Below are 12,805 nucleotides of genomic sequence, written 5' to 3' on the forward strand. Positions count from 1 at the left end.
GGGAGCCCAGAAGGCCCTCAGGAAGCCCGTAGTCCCACCTGCGAGAAACACTCCCCCCAAGAGGGGAACTTTGTGGGGTATGGGGGACACAGTCGTTACTGGGGAACAACTCCCCTCACAGATCTCCCCCAAGGCCACTTGACTTCAGTCAATTAGAGACCCCCCAAATTTGGGCACTCTACCCCACTGCCCATGGCCGCCAGGTGGGCCGCTCGCCTCTGTCTGTGGCCACAGCCCTCAGCAGCTCCTTGCAATCCAACCCAGAGGCTCCCGGGAGGCTGCGAGAGGTGCCCTCAGGAGGACAGCTCTCTTCTTTACAAGCCACACGGAGAAGCACAAAGATGAAGGTTTGCAGCTATTTTATTTACAAGTATACATTTAACACAATGAAATAAACACTGATATATCGAAGCCTAGTTAATAGTAGTGTAACAATATGTATCATTTGGATGATTACATTATTTTAAACAACAAACTACACTGAAAAATTAATGCGATAAAATTCTTGGTCATAATATTATTAAGAAATACAATATATAAATTGAAAATATGATTGCTCAAAATTTGAAAATGGAAGTGAACTCATTTGGACAGAGTCAGAGTTGAACATAATCTGAAAGGAGGGGTGGGGGAGAATCTCTGACCCAAATGAAATCTTTCAGGTTAACAGAAGAGAAATGAAGCAGTTTATCGTGAAGGATGACGGGCAGTTGGCTTCCTCAGGCGGGACTGGGCCCCAGCGTCCAGGTTCTGCAGGAGAATCACATCACCGAGCAGGAAGACTTTCCTTGTGAAGCGGCCCCATCGATTTTTTCTGCCTCCAAAATTATCCTTCTAAAAACGTCAACAGCAGTCTGAAAACACAGAGAAAACCAACTGGCGTTAGTTTTAAAGTGGAGCCGTGACCAACACGGGTTGTAGAGAGTCAGACAGGCCTCGGCGACCGAGACACACCAGGACGAAGGCGGTCTCCGCCGCCGGACAGGAGGCGGCCTGCCGCCCAGTCCTGCGCTTGGAGCTCAGGGGTGGAGGCCACCGGCGGGAAGTGCCCCAGTGCCGCAGGAACCAGGGCTTCCACCTGCCCCAGAGACCCCCGTTTTCACCCGTGACCCTCGAGCTCCGGCCCGCTCCCCGCTGACCTTAAGAGCCCCGTCTCTGCACCCCTCACCCCCTCACCCCCGGGGCTCTGGACTGGAGCAGGGCAGGGGCTCCTCCCGCCTCGCACCGCACCCCGCCCTTCACACCCTCTCCCCTCCCACCTCCTTAAACCCCTCAGCTCTGACTGAGGCTGTCCTCTCCAAACCCCGTCATGGTCACCCCGCCTCTGGGGTGGCAGCACCCCGGCCCCTCTCTCCTGACGGCGCCTCCCAGCCCCAGGGCCCGGCCCTTCACAAGGAGCCCCTGTCCCTCAGGGCGGGAAGCCATCACTCGGGGCAGCCGTCAGTCACCGTCATTTTGGGGCAGTCACTGTGATAACCCCGAAACACCTGTTTTCAAAAGCCTCGCGGGGTAGCACCTACATCCTGTCATTACCAGGCACCAGCCCCCCATCTTGCTTTTCAGCTCCACTCAGTATCCTGCCGGCCAGCACCCCTCAGCCCGCTTTCTCAATCCAACCACACTTCCCTGCCCTCCCTCCCGGGCAGGCTGAGGCCCCAGGCAGTCACTGTCCTTCCGCTCCCCGCCCTGCCATCCATCCGCTTGCACCCACTCGGCGGACACAGCCGGGGGACACTCCCCCAGGGCCCCGAGTCCCAGCGCCCACCCACACTTCCCCGGTCCAGTCACTCCCCGGGATGAAGGGGTCGCGCCTCCTTCCACCGGGGTCTCTGAACCTCTGCCCCGTTCTCACCCTCGGCTGACGACTGCGTTCTACACAGAAGCAGCACCCATAAGCGAACTCGTCCACCAATGACCATGCCCTTGAGTCTGGGCTCATCCACTCTGGCTCGCTCCTTCCTAGGATGGAATGACACAGGCAGCCCCAGGCGAGCCCCAGCCAGCCCCAGGCCCAGCACTCTAGTCTAATCAAGGCCACTGGCTTCAGCAAGCACCCCTCTTTCCACATTATCCATTCCCCTTCCTTTGCCATGACTAAGCTGGCATGTTATTTATTTATTTCATCCTAAGAAAAATGCCACAGGACTAGAAAAGGTCAGTTTTCATTCCAATCCCAAAGAATGCTCAAACTACCACACAATTGCACTCATCTCACATGCTAGTAAAGTGATGCTCAAAATTCTCCAAGCCAGGCTTCAGCAATACGTGAACCGTGAACTTCCAAATGCTCAAGCTGGTTTTAGAAAAGGCAGAGGAACCAGAGATCAAATTGCCAACATCCGTTGGATCATCGAAAAAGCAAGAGAGTTCCAGAAAAACATCTATTTCTGCTTTATTGACTATGCCAAAGCCTTTGACTGTGTAGATCCCAATAAACTGTGGAAAATTCTGAAAGAGATGGGCATACCAGAACACCTGACCTGAATCTTGAGAAACCTATATGCAGGTCAGGAAGAAACAGAACTGGACATGGAACAACAGACTGGTTCCAAATGGGAAAAGGAGTACGTCAAGGCTGTATATTGTTACCCTGCTTATTTAACTTACATGTAGAGTACATCATAAGAAACGCTGGGCTGGAGGAAGCACAAGCTGGAATCAAGATTGCCAGGAGAAATATCAATAACCTCAGATATGCAGATGACACCACCCTGATGGCAGAAAGTGAAGAGGAACTAAAAAAGCCTCTTGATGAAAGTTGAAAGAGTGAAAAAGTTGGCTTAAAGCTCAACATTCAGAAAACTAAGATCATGGCATCTGGTCCCGTCACTTCATGTGAAATAGACAGGGAAACAGTGCAAACAGTGTCAGACTTTATTTTTTTGGGCCCCAGAATCACTGCTGATGGTGATTGCAGCCATGAAATTAAAAGACGCTTACTGTTTGGAAGTAAAGTTATGACCACCCTAGATAGCATATTAAAAAGCAGAGACATTACTTTGCCAACAAAGGTCCGTCTAGTCAAGGCTATGGTTTTTCCAGTGGTCATCTATGGATGTGAGAGTTGGACTATGAAGAAAGCTGAGCGCCGAAAAATTGATGTTTCTGAATTGTGGTGTTGGAGAAGACTCTTGAGAGTCCCTTGGACTGCAAGGAGATCCAACCAGTCCATCCTAAAGGAGATCAGTCCTGGGTGTTCATTGGAAGGACTGATGCTGAAGCTGAAGCTCCAATACTTTGGCCACCTCATACGAAGAGTTGACTCATTTGAAAAGACCCTGATGCTGGGAGGGATTGGGGGCAGGAGGAGAAGGGGACGACAGAGGATGAGATGGCTGGATGGCACCACCGACTCGACGGACATGGGTTTGAGTAAACTCCAGGAGTTGGCGATAGACAAGAAGGCCTGGCGTACTGCGATTCATGGGGTCACAAAGAGTCGGACACGACTGAGCGACTGAACTGAAGAAAAATGCACAGAAAAATGTGTGGAAAGACGCATGCCAAAGTCTTACAAAGAGTACAGTGTGCCTGGAATCTGGCTTTCTGGATAAATCTTAGCACTCGCCTTGATTACCTGTGTGGTCTGACTCTGCCAAAGTGCATTCTCTTTCATCAGACTGCTGGAATACAGTTTGTGAAGGCCTCCACAGAAAATAAGCCAAAACTGTAAACACATCTCATAGTTCAGTAATAGTCAAAGTGCAGTATTCACACTGAGTTGATAATTTTTCTTTTTTTTAAACCACCATGTATTTTGTTATCAACAAATATGGCTCAATTCCACTGAGGACAGTTTATTTTAAAATACTGGATTTTTGGTAAGTAGTACGAAGCTACCCTTGAAAACTTATCAATAAAAAATTCGAGCTGTTTACACAGACTGGTCTCTAATTGTGTGACTACTGATGAGGTATCTCTTACTAGAGTGTCTCTTCCTACACACTAGGTATCTTTTCCTACACACAGACCAAGAGTAGTGAGCATTCTAGTATGTAGTACCTGTATGGACCAGAATCACCTACACCTCTCACGTACAGGTCAGAGGGACTTGGTTTCTCCCCACCTGATGGGAGCAGATTCAACAACAAGGTGAGACAAGGTCCCAGGAGCCATGAGTGAGGGTTGGGAAGAGTCCGCAAAACTCTGAGGACTGCGGCTTTCCAAGGATATGCATCCCATCCCTGTATGTGCCTAACTGGGGGGCAAGAATCTTTCTACCTTAATGGAGGAGTTCACGTCTGATAAGGCGTTTGTTGATCTGATGAAGATGATCAAGCAACCAAGGCAACGGTGAGTTGGTTCATCTGACCCTTGAGCTTATCTGGGATGTCTGAGGCCACCATACTGCACCCTTGTCTTCTTTTAGAGTTTCAGCTGATGGAATTTTTTCATTTTAACTTTACGCCTTGAGCACAATTCCATCTTTCCTCCAGACACCGAAAAAGCAGTCTACTATCTTCTAAATGAAGCTGAAAGGTTAAAGAGTAAATCTATCCAGAATTGTATTAACAATCTTAAGCTATATAACATAAACTAGACAGGACAGGCCTGCATCCTCAGACCAAAACGTAGTTTAGTAACAAATCCTAAGCCAACTAGGCCACTCTCAGTGACCACAACCCTAGGTCACTCTCAGAAGATAAATTAACCCGAGGCTTACTAGGCAATTCCTCTTGATTACATGCAGGCAGGGTCCATGAAGTGTCTACACCTTTGAGGCTGCTGGCAAGCGTAATAAAGGAACTGTCAGATGCGTCCAGAACAGCACACACACGAACACACAGCAGAGGGACCACGGGCACCCACAGAAGAATGGGACAGTGGCTGACGCCCGTGTAATCGTCAAGCTGGAAAGCGTAACTGCTCTTGGATCCTCAGATTTTCACCAAAGAACCAAAACAGAGGGAAGTTAGTAAACAGGCCAAAGAAAGCGGAGGGCCATTCAACCGCACTCCTCACCCCAAAACATGTTTAAATGAGATACAGCTGTCACAAAACATACATTACAGGTGTACATCATGACTCGATGTAAGAACGTATTGGGAAAGGATCACTGCACTAAGTCTGGTTCACAGTCACAATTTGTTTTTTCTTGTGATGAGAACTTTTAGGATCCACTCTTTTCTTAGCAGTTTTCAAATATACCGCATAGTCACCATGCTGTATATCACATGCCCAAGATTTATTTTATAACCTGTATACTTTCTAACCCCTTCAAATCTTGATAATGTAAATTTTCAGGCACAAAGAAAAATGGGGTCAACTGTAACCATTGGGCTCTGCTCCTGAGCTCAACAAATGTTAACATCTGTGCTGTATCTGCTTGCTTTCCCTCTATCCCTCTACCCATCTATTTCATCTGAAACTAAGTTGTAGGCATTATGAAACTTGGCCCCTAAATACTCTGGTTTGCATTTTCTAAGAGTAAGGATATAGTCTCTCCTAATCCCAACACCATCACTACACCTAAGACAATCATTTCCAAAATGTACTCAAATCTCTCCAACTGACTGGAAACGTCTTTCACACTAGCCATTTTAGACCAGATCCATTCAAGGTTCACAGAGATATTTAAATACAGAACAGTCCCCATCTCCCCCTCAGGAAAACTTTCATCTCTATGACACTTTGGTCAGGCACAGGTCTTCTCATCTATCAGAAAGCAAGGTAGAGAGGAGAGAGGACTAGATCTGGGTTAAATTCAAAATTCAGTCCAAGTTCTTACACCACCTGCAGTACAGAGTGATCTTAAAAGGTTATTCACCTCTTGGATTTTAAATGCCTCACTTCTAAAATGAGACAGATCAACTAGATGATCTTAAGAGTAGATAAGACAATGTTTGGTTTAATTCAATTAGAGATAATACAGGTATCTCTTACTATCCCAACTGGATTCTCACTGTCTGGATATGTGTGTTAGTTGCTCAGTGTCCAACTCTGCAGACTGTAGCCTGCCAGGCTCCTCTGTCCATTGAACTGCTAGGCAAGAATACTGGAGTAGGTTGCTATTCCCTTCTCCAAGGGATCTTTCGAACCCGGGTCTCCTGGATTGCAGGCAGATTCTCTACCGTCTGAGCCACCAGGGTCTGCACTGAGGAACTAAACAACTGCAGATAAATGTCTTGCTATCTACAACCCAGGAGGCAACCGCATAGTTAAGTTCCCTCACCTGGTGACACAGGGACAAACAGATCTGCCTGTCAGGGGATCCCTGGGTTGATCAGGCACCTACTAGAAACAAAACCACTGTATGTACAAAATCAGTGGCTGGACACTGTGGAGAACATGAAGCTCAGTGATACTGTCCTTGAATCTCAGGATCAAACAAAGGGGATCAGAAAGAAGACACTAATTTTGGCTGGAGGACTCCTGAGGGCCAAGGAGGAGGTGGGATTTGAGTAGTGGCTCCAAGGGCAGGGGTCTTGGTGGGGAGAGGGGGCGGAGCTGGGGAAGGACAGCCCACTGTCCTCGACCACAAGCCCCACTCCCCACCCCTGAACTGTAGTTTCTCACAAAAATGCAAGCCAATTCGTTTTATCTGAGGATCAGACAAGATGACATGTTGAAAAGACTAAGTATGCAGCCAATCAGAGAAAGAGCGTTTCTCGCTAGAGACATGAGGACACAGGGGAGGCATCTGCAAGCTCCATGGTGTTGAGGGGAGTGGGAGGGGCTTGGTGGGTCTGCCAAGCACAGGATGCGGTGGAAGAAACTGGAAGAGTGTGAGTCACACCCTGCACTCATCACCACGCTGAGGGCGCTTTGGGGCTTGTTCGACAGACGACGGGCAACCCACTGACAGTTTTTACGTGAGTGACATCATCTGATCTGCAGCAAAAAGAAACACTGGTGAGCACGTGGAGGCAGGAGGCAAGCCGGGCTGCTCTGGGTCTAAAGAAAGGAAAAGGAAAAAGGGGACACAGGAAGCCTGCTGACATAGAACTGACATCCCTCCTCACACATGCCTGTAAAGAAGCATCTGCCTGCAGGGCTGACACTGGTGAAACATGCTTGTGGACTGGTTCTTACTGGTTTCTATGTTTAAAAACAATACATACATCTAACTCAGTTAACCCAACACAAAAAGGGAGGAGGTACAAGAACAAAATTATTGCCAAAGTGATTTCAAATCATTCTTGTTTCTTTTCTACACCTGGACTTAGTTCTGTACCAGCCTTTAGCATGAAACAAAAATAAGACTACATGTTGGCAGAGGAAGTACTGCCTTTACATTAATTAATTTCTATTTATCATACAAATATTCTAGGTCCCATCATACTTAGAACACTGACTGAATTAAAGTATCAACAGCTTTTTATCTTCCTAAAGCAACCCAGAGCTGGATACTCAAGGTGGTGGGAGGAGGAAGACTTAACAGGAGTGATGAAGACGGCAGGGAGACACTGACTCAGCAACACACAGGCCCACCACTGAGGGGATACGGGGCAACGTGAGTTTTAAAAACCACGTACCTGATTTTCTTTAGCAGAAGATTCCAAAAATGCTGCATTCCAAGACTCTGCTAACGCTTTCCCTTCTTCATAACTGATCACCCTAACAGAAACAGAAAATTCTGGTTGAAGTGCTTTGCCCTTTATCACGTAAGGTATGTGTAACTGACTGATGAGGCAGCAGCTCGGTCTCATCCAGAGTGCACGCAGAGTCTCGGCCACCCTGAGCTGGGGTGGGGCCTGATGGGGCCGCCCAGCTCCTGCAAATCCCCTATGGTTTGGAGAACAGGACTCCGGCCTCTGCAACAATCGACTACTTTCTCAGCAGCTCGGCTGTAAGCCCCCCCGAGACAGGCAATTCTGAAAGGGCCCATGGGGCCCTCCTGCTGCCCACGGGCTGGGTCTTCCTCCAGATGCTGAGCTCCCCAGGAACAGGGTCCTCAGCCTGGTGCTCAGAAACTGTGTTGACTAAACCAGCACTACCATTGTCTTTTTAGTCTGCTTTGTACAAAATGTAGTAAAAGCATCTGAAGATAATTTTCTACAGTGTGTGCCCTCTTTTTTAGAGGAAACATTTTCCACGATGGGTGAGATTTTTTACTGCAGTTTTGTTTCTCTTATGCAGTCATCGCCACACTTCTGAAAACAGAAATGCTACAGCTAAAAATATTCTGGCTTTAAGAACAATTAAAAACAGAACCTCAGTGACTACATCACTTTATACAGCAGTATTTAGAAGCTACATACCTTTCCATATGTAGGTCTTTCTTATTACCAACCAACATAATAGGTATTCTGTTAACACAAGGGGAAAAAAGCCAGAGTACACTGGTCAGTGCCCGATTTGATTGTTTGGATGATACTAGTACATCTAAAAAAAGAGGTAAACGGTCGCTACTTACTGTACTTTCCCCACCATATCCAACAATTTGCCATGGATAACTTTGATCACTTCAAAACTATAAAACAAAAAGCATGAAATCAGACACCCATTTTAGTGGTGACATTCTAAAATGGTTGTTATCGATATTTATATTGCGAACAATAGAAAATGTCATGGACTCACCATTTTTAATATAAAGTAAACTGAACACAAGGAATTCCTTTATTTTTTCCTAGCATTCTTTTTCATATGCGTATGTATTCAACACTCGTAGCCCTTACTGAGAATATTCAAGGTAGAATAGGCAAGATACTTAAATGGGAACGTTTACAACTGGGCTGATTTAATCTCTGAATAAAACATTTGTAGAATGTTCCTTAGCAATCAGCCCATGCTCCACACTAATAAGGTAAAAACACAGAAAAATAAGTCAATTAAGTATTTCCCATTTTAATTAGCAGGAAAGCTCACATCATGTTCATTCACTATTCTGGGCAGTCTGAGGTAAAGACACAGTTTTTTATTCCACTGGTGCAAAAGAATATTGAATGGGATAATTTTTTCCCTTAACAACCTGTTTGCTCCACCAGACAACCACTAAAAACCATTAAAGTCTGATTGTTACTACTGCCAATTCCAGCATAATCCCTCAGAAGGATTAATGTCACCTAAGCATGGCAAAGAAACTCAAGCAAGAAGAAGTACGCCTTACCTTTTGATTGATGTAACAGAATACACAAGAATATAACCATTAATATCTATGGAGTATGTCTGAGGAAAGATGGAATATTCATCCTGTGGAAGAAAAAATAATTACATTTGAGTAAAGTCTTCACATGGGGCTTCCCTGGTGGCTCAGTGATTAAAGAATCTGCCTGCAACTCAGGAGACCTGGATTCGATCCCTGAGTTGGGAAGATCCCCTGGAGGAGGAAATGGCTACCCACTCCAGTATTCTTGCCTGGAGGATCCCATGGACAAAGGAGCCTGGCCAGCTTCAGTCCATGGAGTCACAAAAGAGTCAGACATGACTAAACAACTAAACAACAACAAAGTCTTTATATAGGGTAACAAGCAATCTGGACTATCACATGGTCAAAGAAATCAAAGCAAACAAAGTAGATTATTATTTTAGAGACATAGCTTTTATACACCCAAGATTTAAGGCTGGTTTGAGGGCAATAATATGCTTTAAGCCAATAAATGGCTCAGGCTAGTCTAAGACTTTCTAGGGACGGCTAACGTCTACTGCAGTTTGTGAGAGAGAAGGAATGAAAAGACAGGTTCCATGATCCTGTGTCAAGGAAAAGCACCACCACATTTTTTATGGATATAAAGCCCAGAGTCCCTTAGGCCTCGCAGAAAATTTACGAGTGCTCTAGTTTATCCCATAAATGTGTATTTTCACCTATTTCCCACACATGAGTCACAATGGCCTGGGCCCAGTCCATGGGTCATTAGTGGGTTGCTACCAGCACTTGGAAAAAAGAGGATGACTGAGAAAACAACACACCAGACCCAAGTCGGCATACTCAGACGTTTTAGGATTGAATGAGCTATTTATTGAGCAACTTTAGGAATTAAAGGCACACCTTATGCCACCGCCCATTAGGACCAGTTTTGTAAAGCTTTCTGAAGCTCCCTGGTGCTTTGCATACATACCGAAGCACACCGAAGTGCCTAACATCAGTGCAGGATTCAAGAGTGCCACTGTCTGGTACAAACATTTCCTGCTCAGCTGAAATACAGCTGTTACTATACCATCCCATCCCAAGCTCTACTGCAGGAGAATCCCACCAAGCCAGCCTCACATCAAGTAACTGTCTGTTAACTGTGCAGTTCCAGTGTGGTTATGACGATGACCCTGAATCACTGCCCCATGCTAATATGTCTTTAAAAAAAAGAGAACTATCAATGCTCTGATATTAATCAGGAAATAGCATTTCAACATCACAGAGCTTACTATGTATGCAAAGCAAAACCATTAATTATTAGTACAATTATGATTAAGTTTAATTCACTTTAGTGTTGATGTTGAAAATCAAATTATTAATGGAATGACAGATCTTTCTACGCAGATTAAAACAAAATTTCAAATGCTTTTAGTCGAGAGTTCAGCTACAGCAGACTCAAAGTTAAAAATTATATTTTCCCTGAAGCAAAGGCAAGGGAAAAAAGAAAATAATAATCATATTCAAGAGGCACAGTGTGAAAAAACTAGTGAAAGTAAAATGGAGGAAAAAGACCCTCAGCTTTAACAATGACCAAAGAAGACAAAATTCCTAGGAATAAAATCTAAGAAAATAGAAGTGTAATATATGGTCCAGCTGAAGAAAATCTTAAAATAGTCCTAAAAGATAAAAAGACTTAAATCAGCCAAAGAGTGTGCCACAGACTTCAGCAAGAATATGCAGACTCGTAAGGATATCTATTAATTAATCCTAAATTATACATGAATGTAACATACTCCTGATGACAAGTATACTTCCTGAGAAAGAATAGCAACTGCACAGCAGGTGGGTGGAAACTATAAAGCTAGAGATTAAAACAGAGCAGGACTACATCTCATGAATGGAGCAGACTGGGAAGTCTGTAAAGACCCAAACAGATCCAGGAAGTAGGCATGTAACACTGGCATTTCAAATCAGTTAAGGATGAAAGGTAACCCTCAGCAAGCTGTACAGCGAACAAATGCAGAGCCACCTGGGGGTAAATGACTAAGTTGGATCTCTAACTCACACCTCGGCAAAAGTGTATTCCAGAGGAATGAAAGATTTGAAGATGAAAACTGACACTGTGTACACAGTGGATGGGAGAATGAAGAAACAACAACAATAACAGTCTGGGTTAAAAAGGGATTAATTAACTCAACTCTATGCAAATGAAGAAGTTCTTCATGGCTAAAAGTCTTTCAAACAAAAGGAAGACTGAAAACAAAACCTCAAAGCTCAGCTCATATACTAAATGCTAATTTTCTTCACATATTTCTTATTTTGTTTTTCTTCACATATTAAGGGATCTTTAAAATCAGCAAGCAAAGACCATCCTCCCAAAAGACAAGGGTGACGTACATGAATAGACAAGGTAATTCACAGAACGGAAATACAAATGTCCTCAAACACAGTAAAATAAGATCAAATTCCTTAATAAGAAAGATAAATTAAAATGACACTGGGATACTATTTTTCACCCAGCAGACTGGCAAACATAAAAAAAATTGGCCACACACCGTGTTGGTGAGGCTACAGGGAAATAGGTAGTCCTGTTGACTGCTGCCAAGCAGGTGACCCTGTGGGTCCAGTAGCCCCCCACCCAGGAAATCTTCTTATATATGTGCCAGATATAACCATCTTTCTAAAACAACACAAGATACTGACTGCAGCACTGCTGGTGGCGGCCTGACCGGAAACAACCTAATTGCTGATCAATAGTTAAAATTATGATGTATCCTGGGCTTCTGTGGCAGCTCAGTGGTAAAGAACCTGTCTGCCAATGCAGATGTGGATTCAGTCCCTGGGTAAGGGAGATCTCCTGGAGAAGGAAATGGTGACCCACTCCAGTATTCTTTGCCTGGGAAATCCCACGGATAGAGGAGCCTGGTGGGCTACAGTCCATGGAGTCGCAAAGAAACTCGATTTAGCAACTAAACAACAAATGATATATCCAAATAATGGGCTATTATGCAGCCCTGGCGGGGCGGGGCAGGCTGTCCGTACTGATACAAAATAGTCTCCAAGATGGAGATACAGAAACACATTACTTTTTGTGTAGAAAATAAAAGAAAAAAACTTAAAATGAAATATATTTGCATGTTCATGTATAAAAGAACTTGGAAGTATTTACTAAAAACTTACAATGGGTTACTGCTGGCAGAAGGAAGCTAAGACAGCTATAGTAGAAAGATTTGAGTTTGACTATTTACCTTTTTGCGTTATTTTATTTCTATTAACATGTACATGGTATTATTATCTTTAGATGACCTTAAAAGACAAAAAAAAGGGGGGGGAGTGGGAATTTGACATTAAAATTGACTGTCTCTGACTCACTTGTCATGAGTTTACTTAAATTAGACCAAAACAAAATATTTCATGCAAACTAAAAATAACTAACTTGTATTTACCATGTTCATCACCATCCCTAGCTGGGCAATTAAATCAGCTGCATAAAATAAACTACTACATAAACAGTACTTGCTATCATATACTGCTATACAGTAATTGATTACACGTAATTTTACTTCTCAAATGCATGAGTGAACAAATTTACTGCAAACTGCTTCTAAGGAAATTGCCCTTTAATCATTCTTCCTTGCTACCATGGTCTTAACCCCAGAGCCAGCCCATAGGAATCCAATTTAAAAACAGCTCCTAGAGCAGTAAATGCAAGTGCCACGTCATCTAGTTTCTACAGAATGAGGGTGGGACCATGGTGCAAGAAATACTGCCCTCGCTGTACCATCCTGAATGGTA

At 44.4% G+C, this 12,805-nt stretch overlaps 1 protein-coding gene across 1 annotated transcript in view; it reads right to left on the bottom strand.

Moving 5' to 3' along the window:
• Nucleotides 1-344: 344 nt before the first annotated feature.
• Nucleotides 345-12,805, bottom strand: part of RHEB (Ras homolog, mTORC1 binding) — a 52,277-nt gene continuing 39,816 nt past the window's right edge. Inside the window, exons 4-8 of the mRNA XM_061166153.1 lie at nt 9,050-9,132; nt 8,357-8,413; nt 8,202-8,249; nt 7,476-7,557; nt 345-854 (exon numbers count right to left, since the gene is read on the bottom strand). Of these exons, the coding sequence (XP_061022136.1) occupies nt 762-854; nt 7,476-7,557; nt 8,202-8,249; nt 8,357-8,413; nt 9,050-9,132 (363 nt within the window). The 3' untranslated portion in view covers nt 345-761. The remainder of the gene's footprint in view (nt 855-7,475; nt 7,558-8,201; nt 8,250-8,356; nt 8,414-9,049; nt 9,133-12,805) is intronic.

Source organism: Dama dama, chromosome 18, assembly GCF_033118175.1.
Source record: "Dama dama isolate Ldn47 chromosome 18, ASM3311817v1, whole genome shotgun sequence".
In the NCBI taxonomy this organism is placed as follows: Eukaryota; Metazoa; Chordata; class Mammalia; order Artiodactyla; family Cervidae; genus Dama; species Dama dama.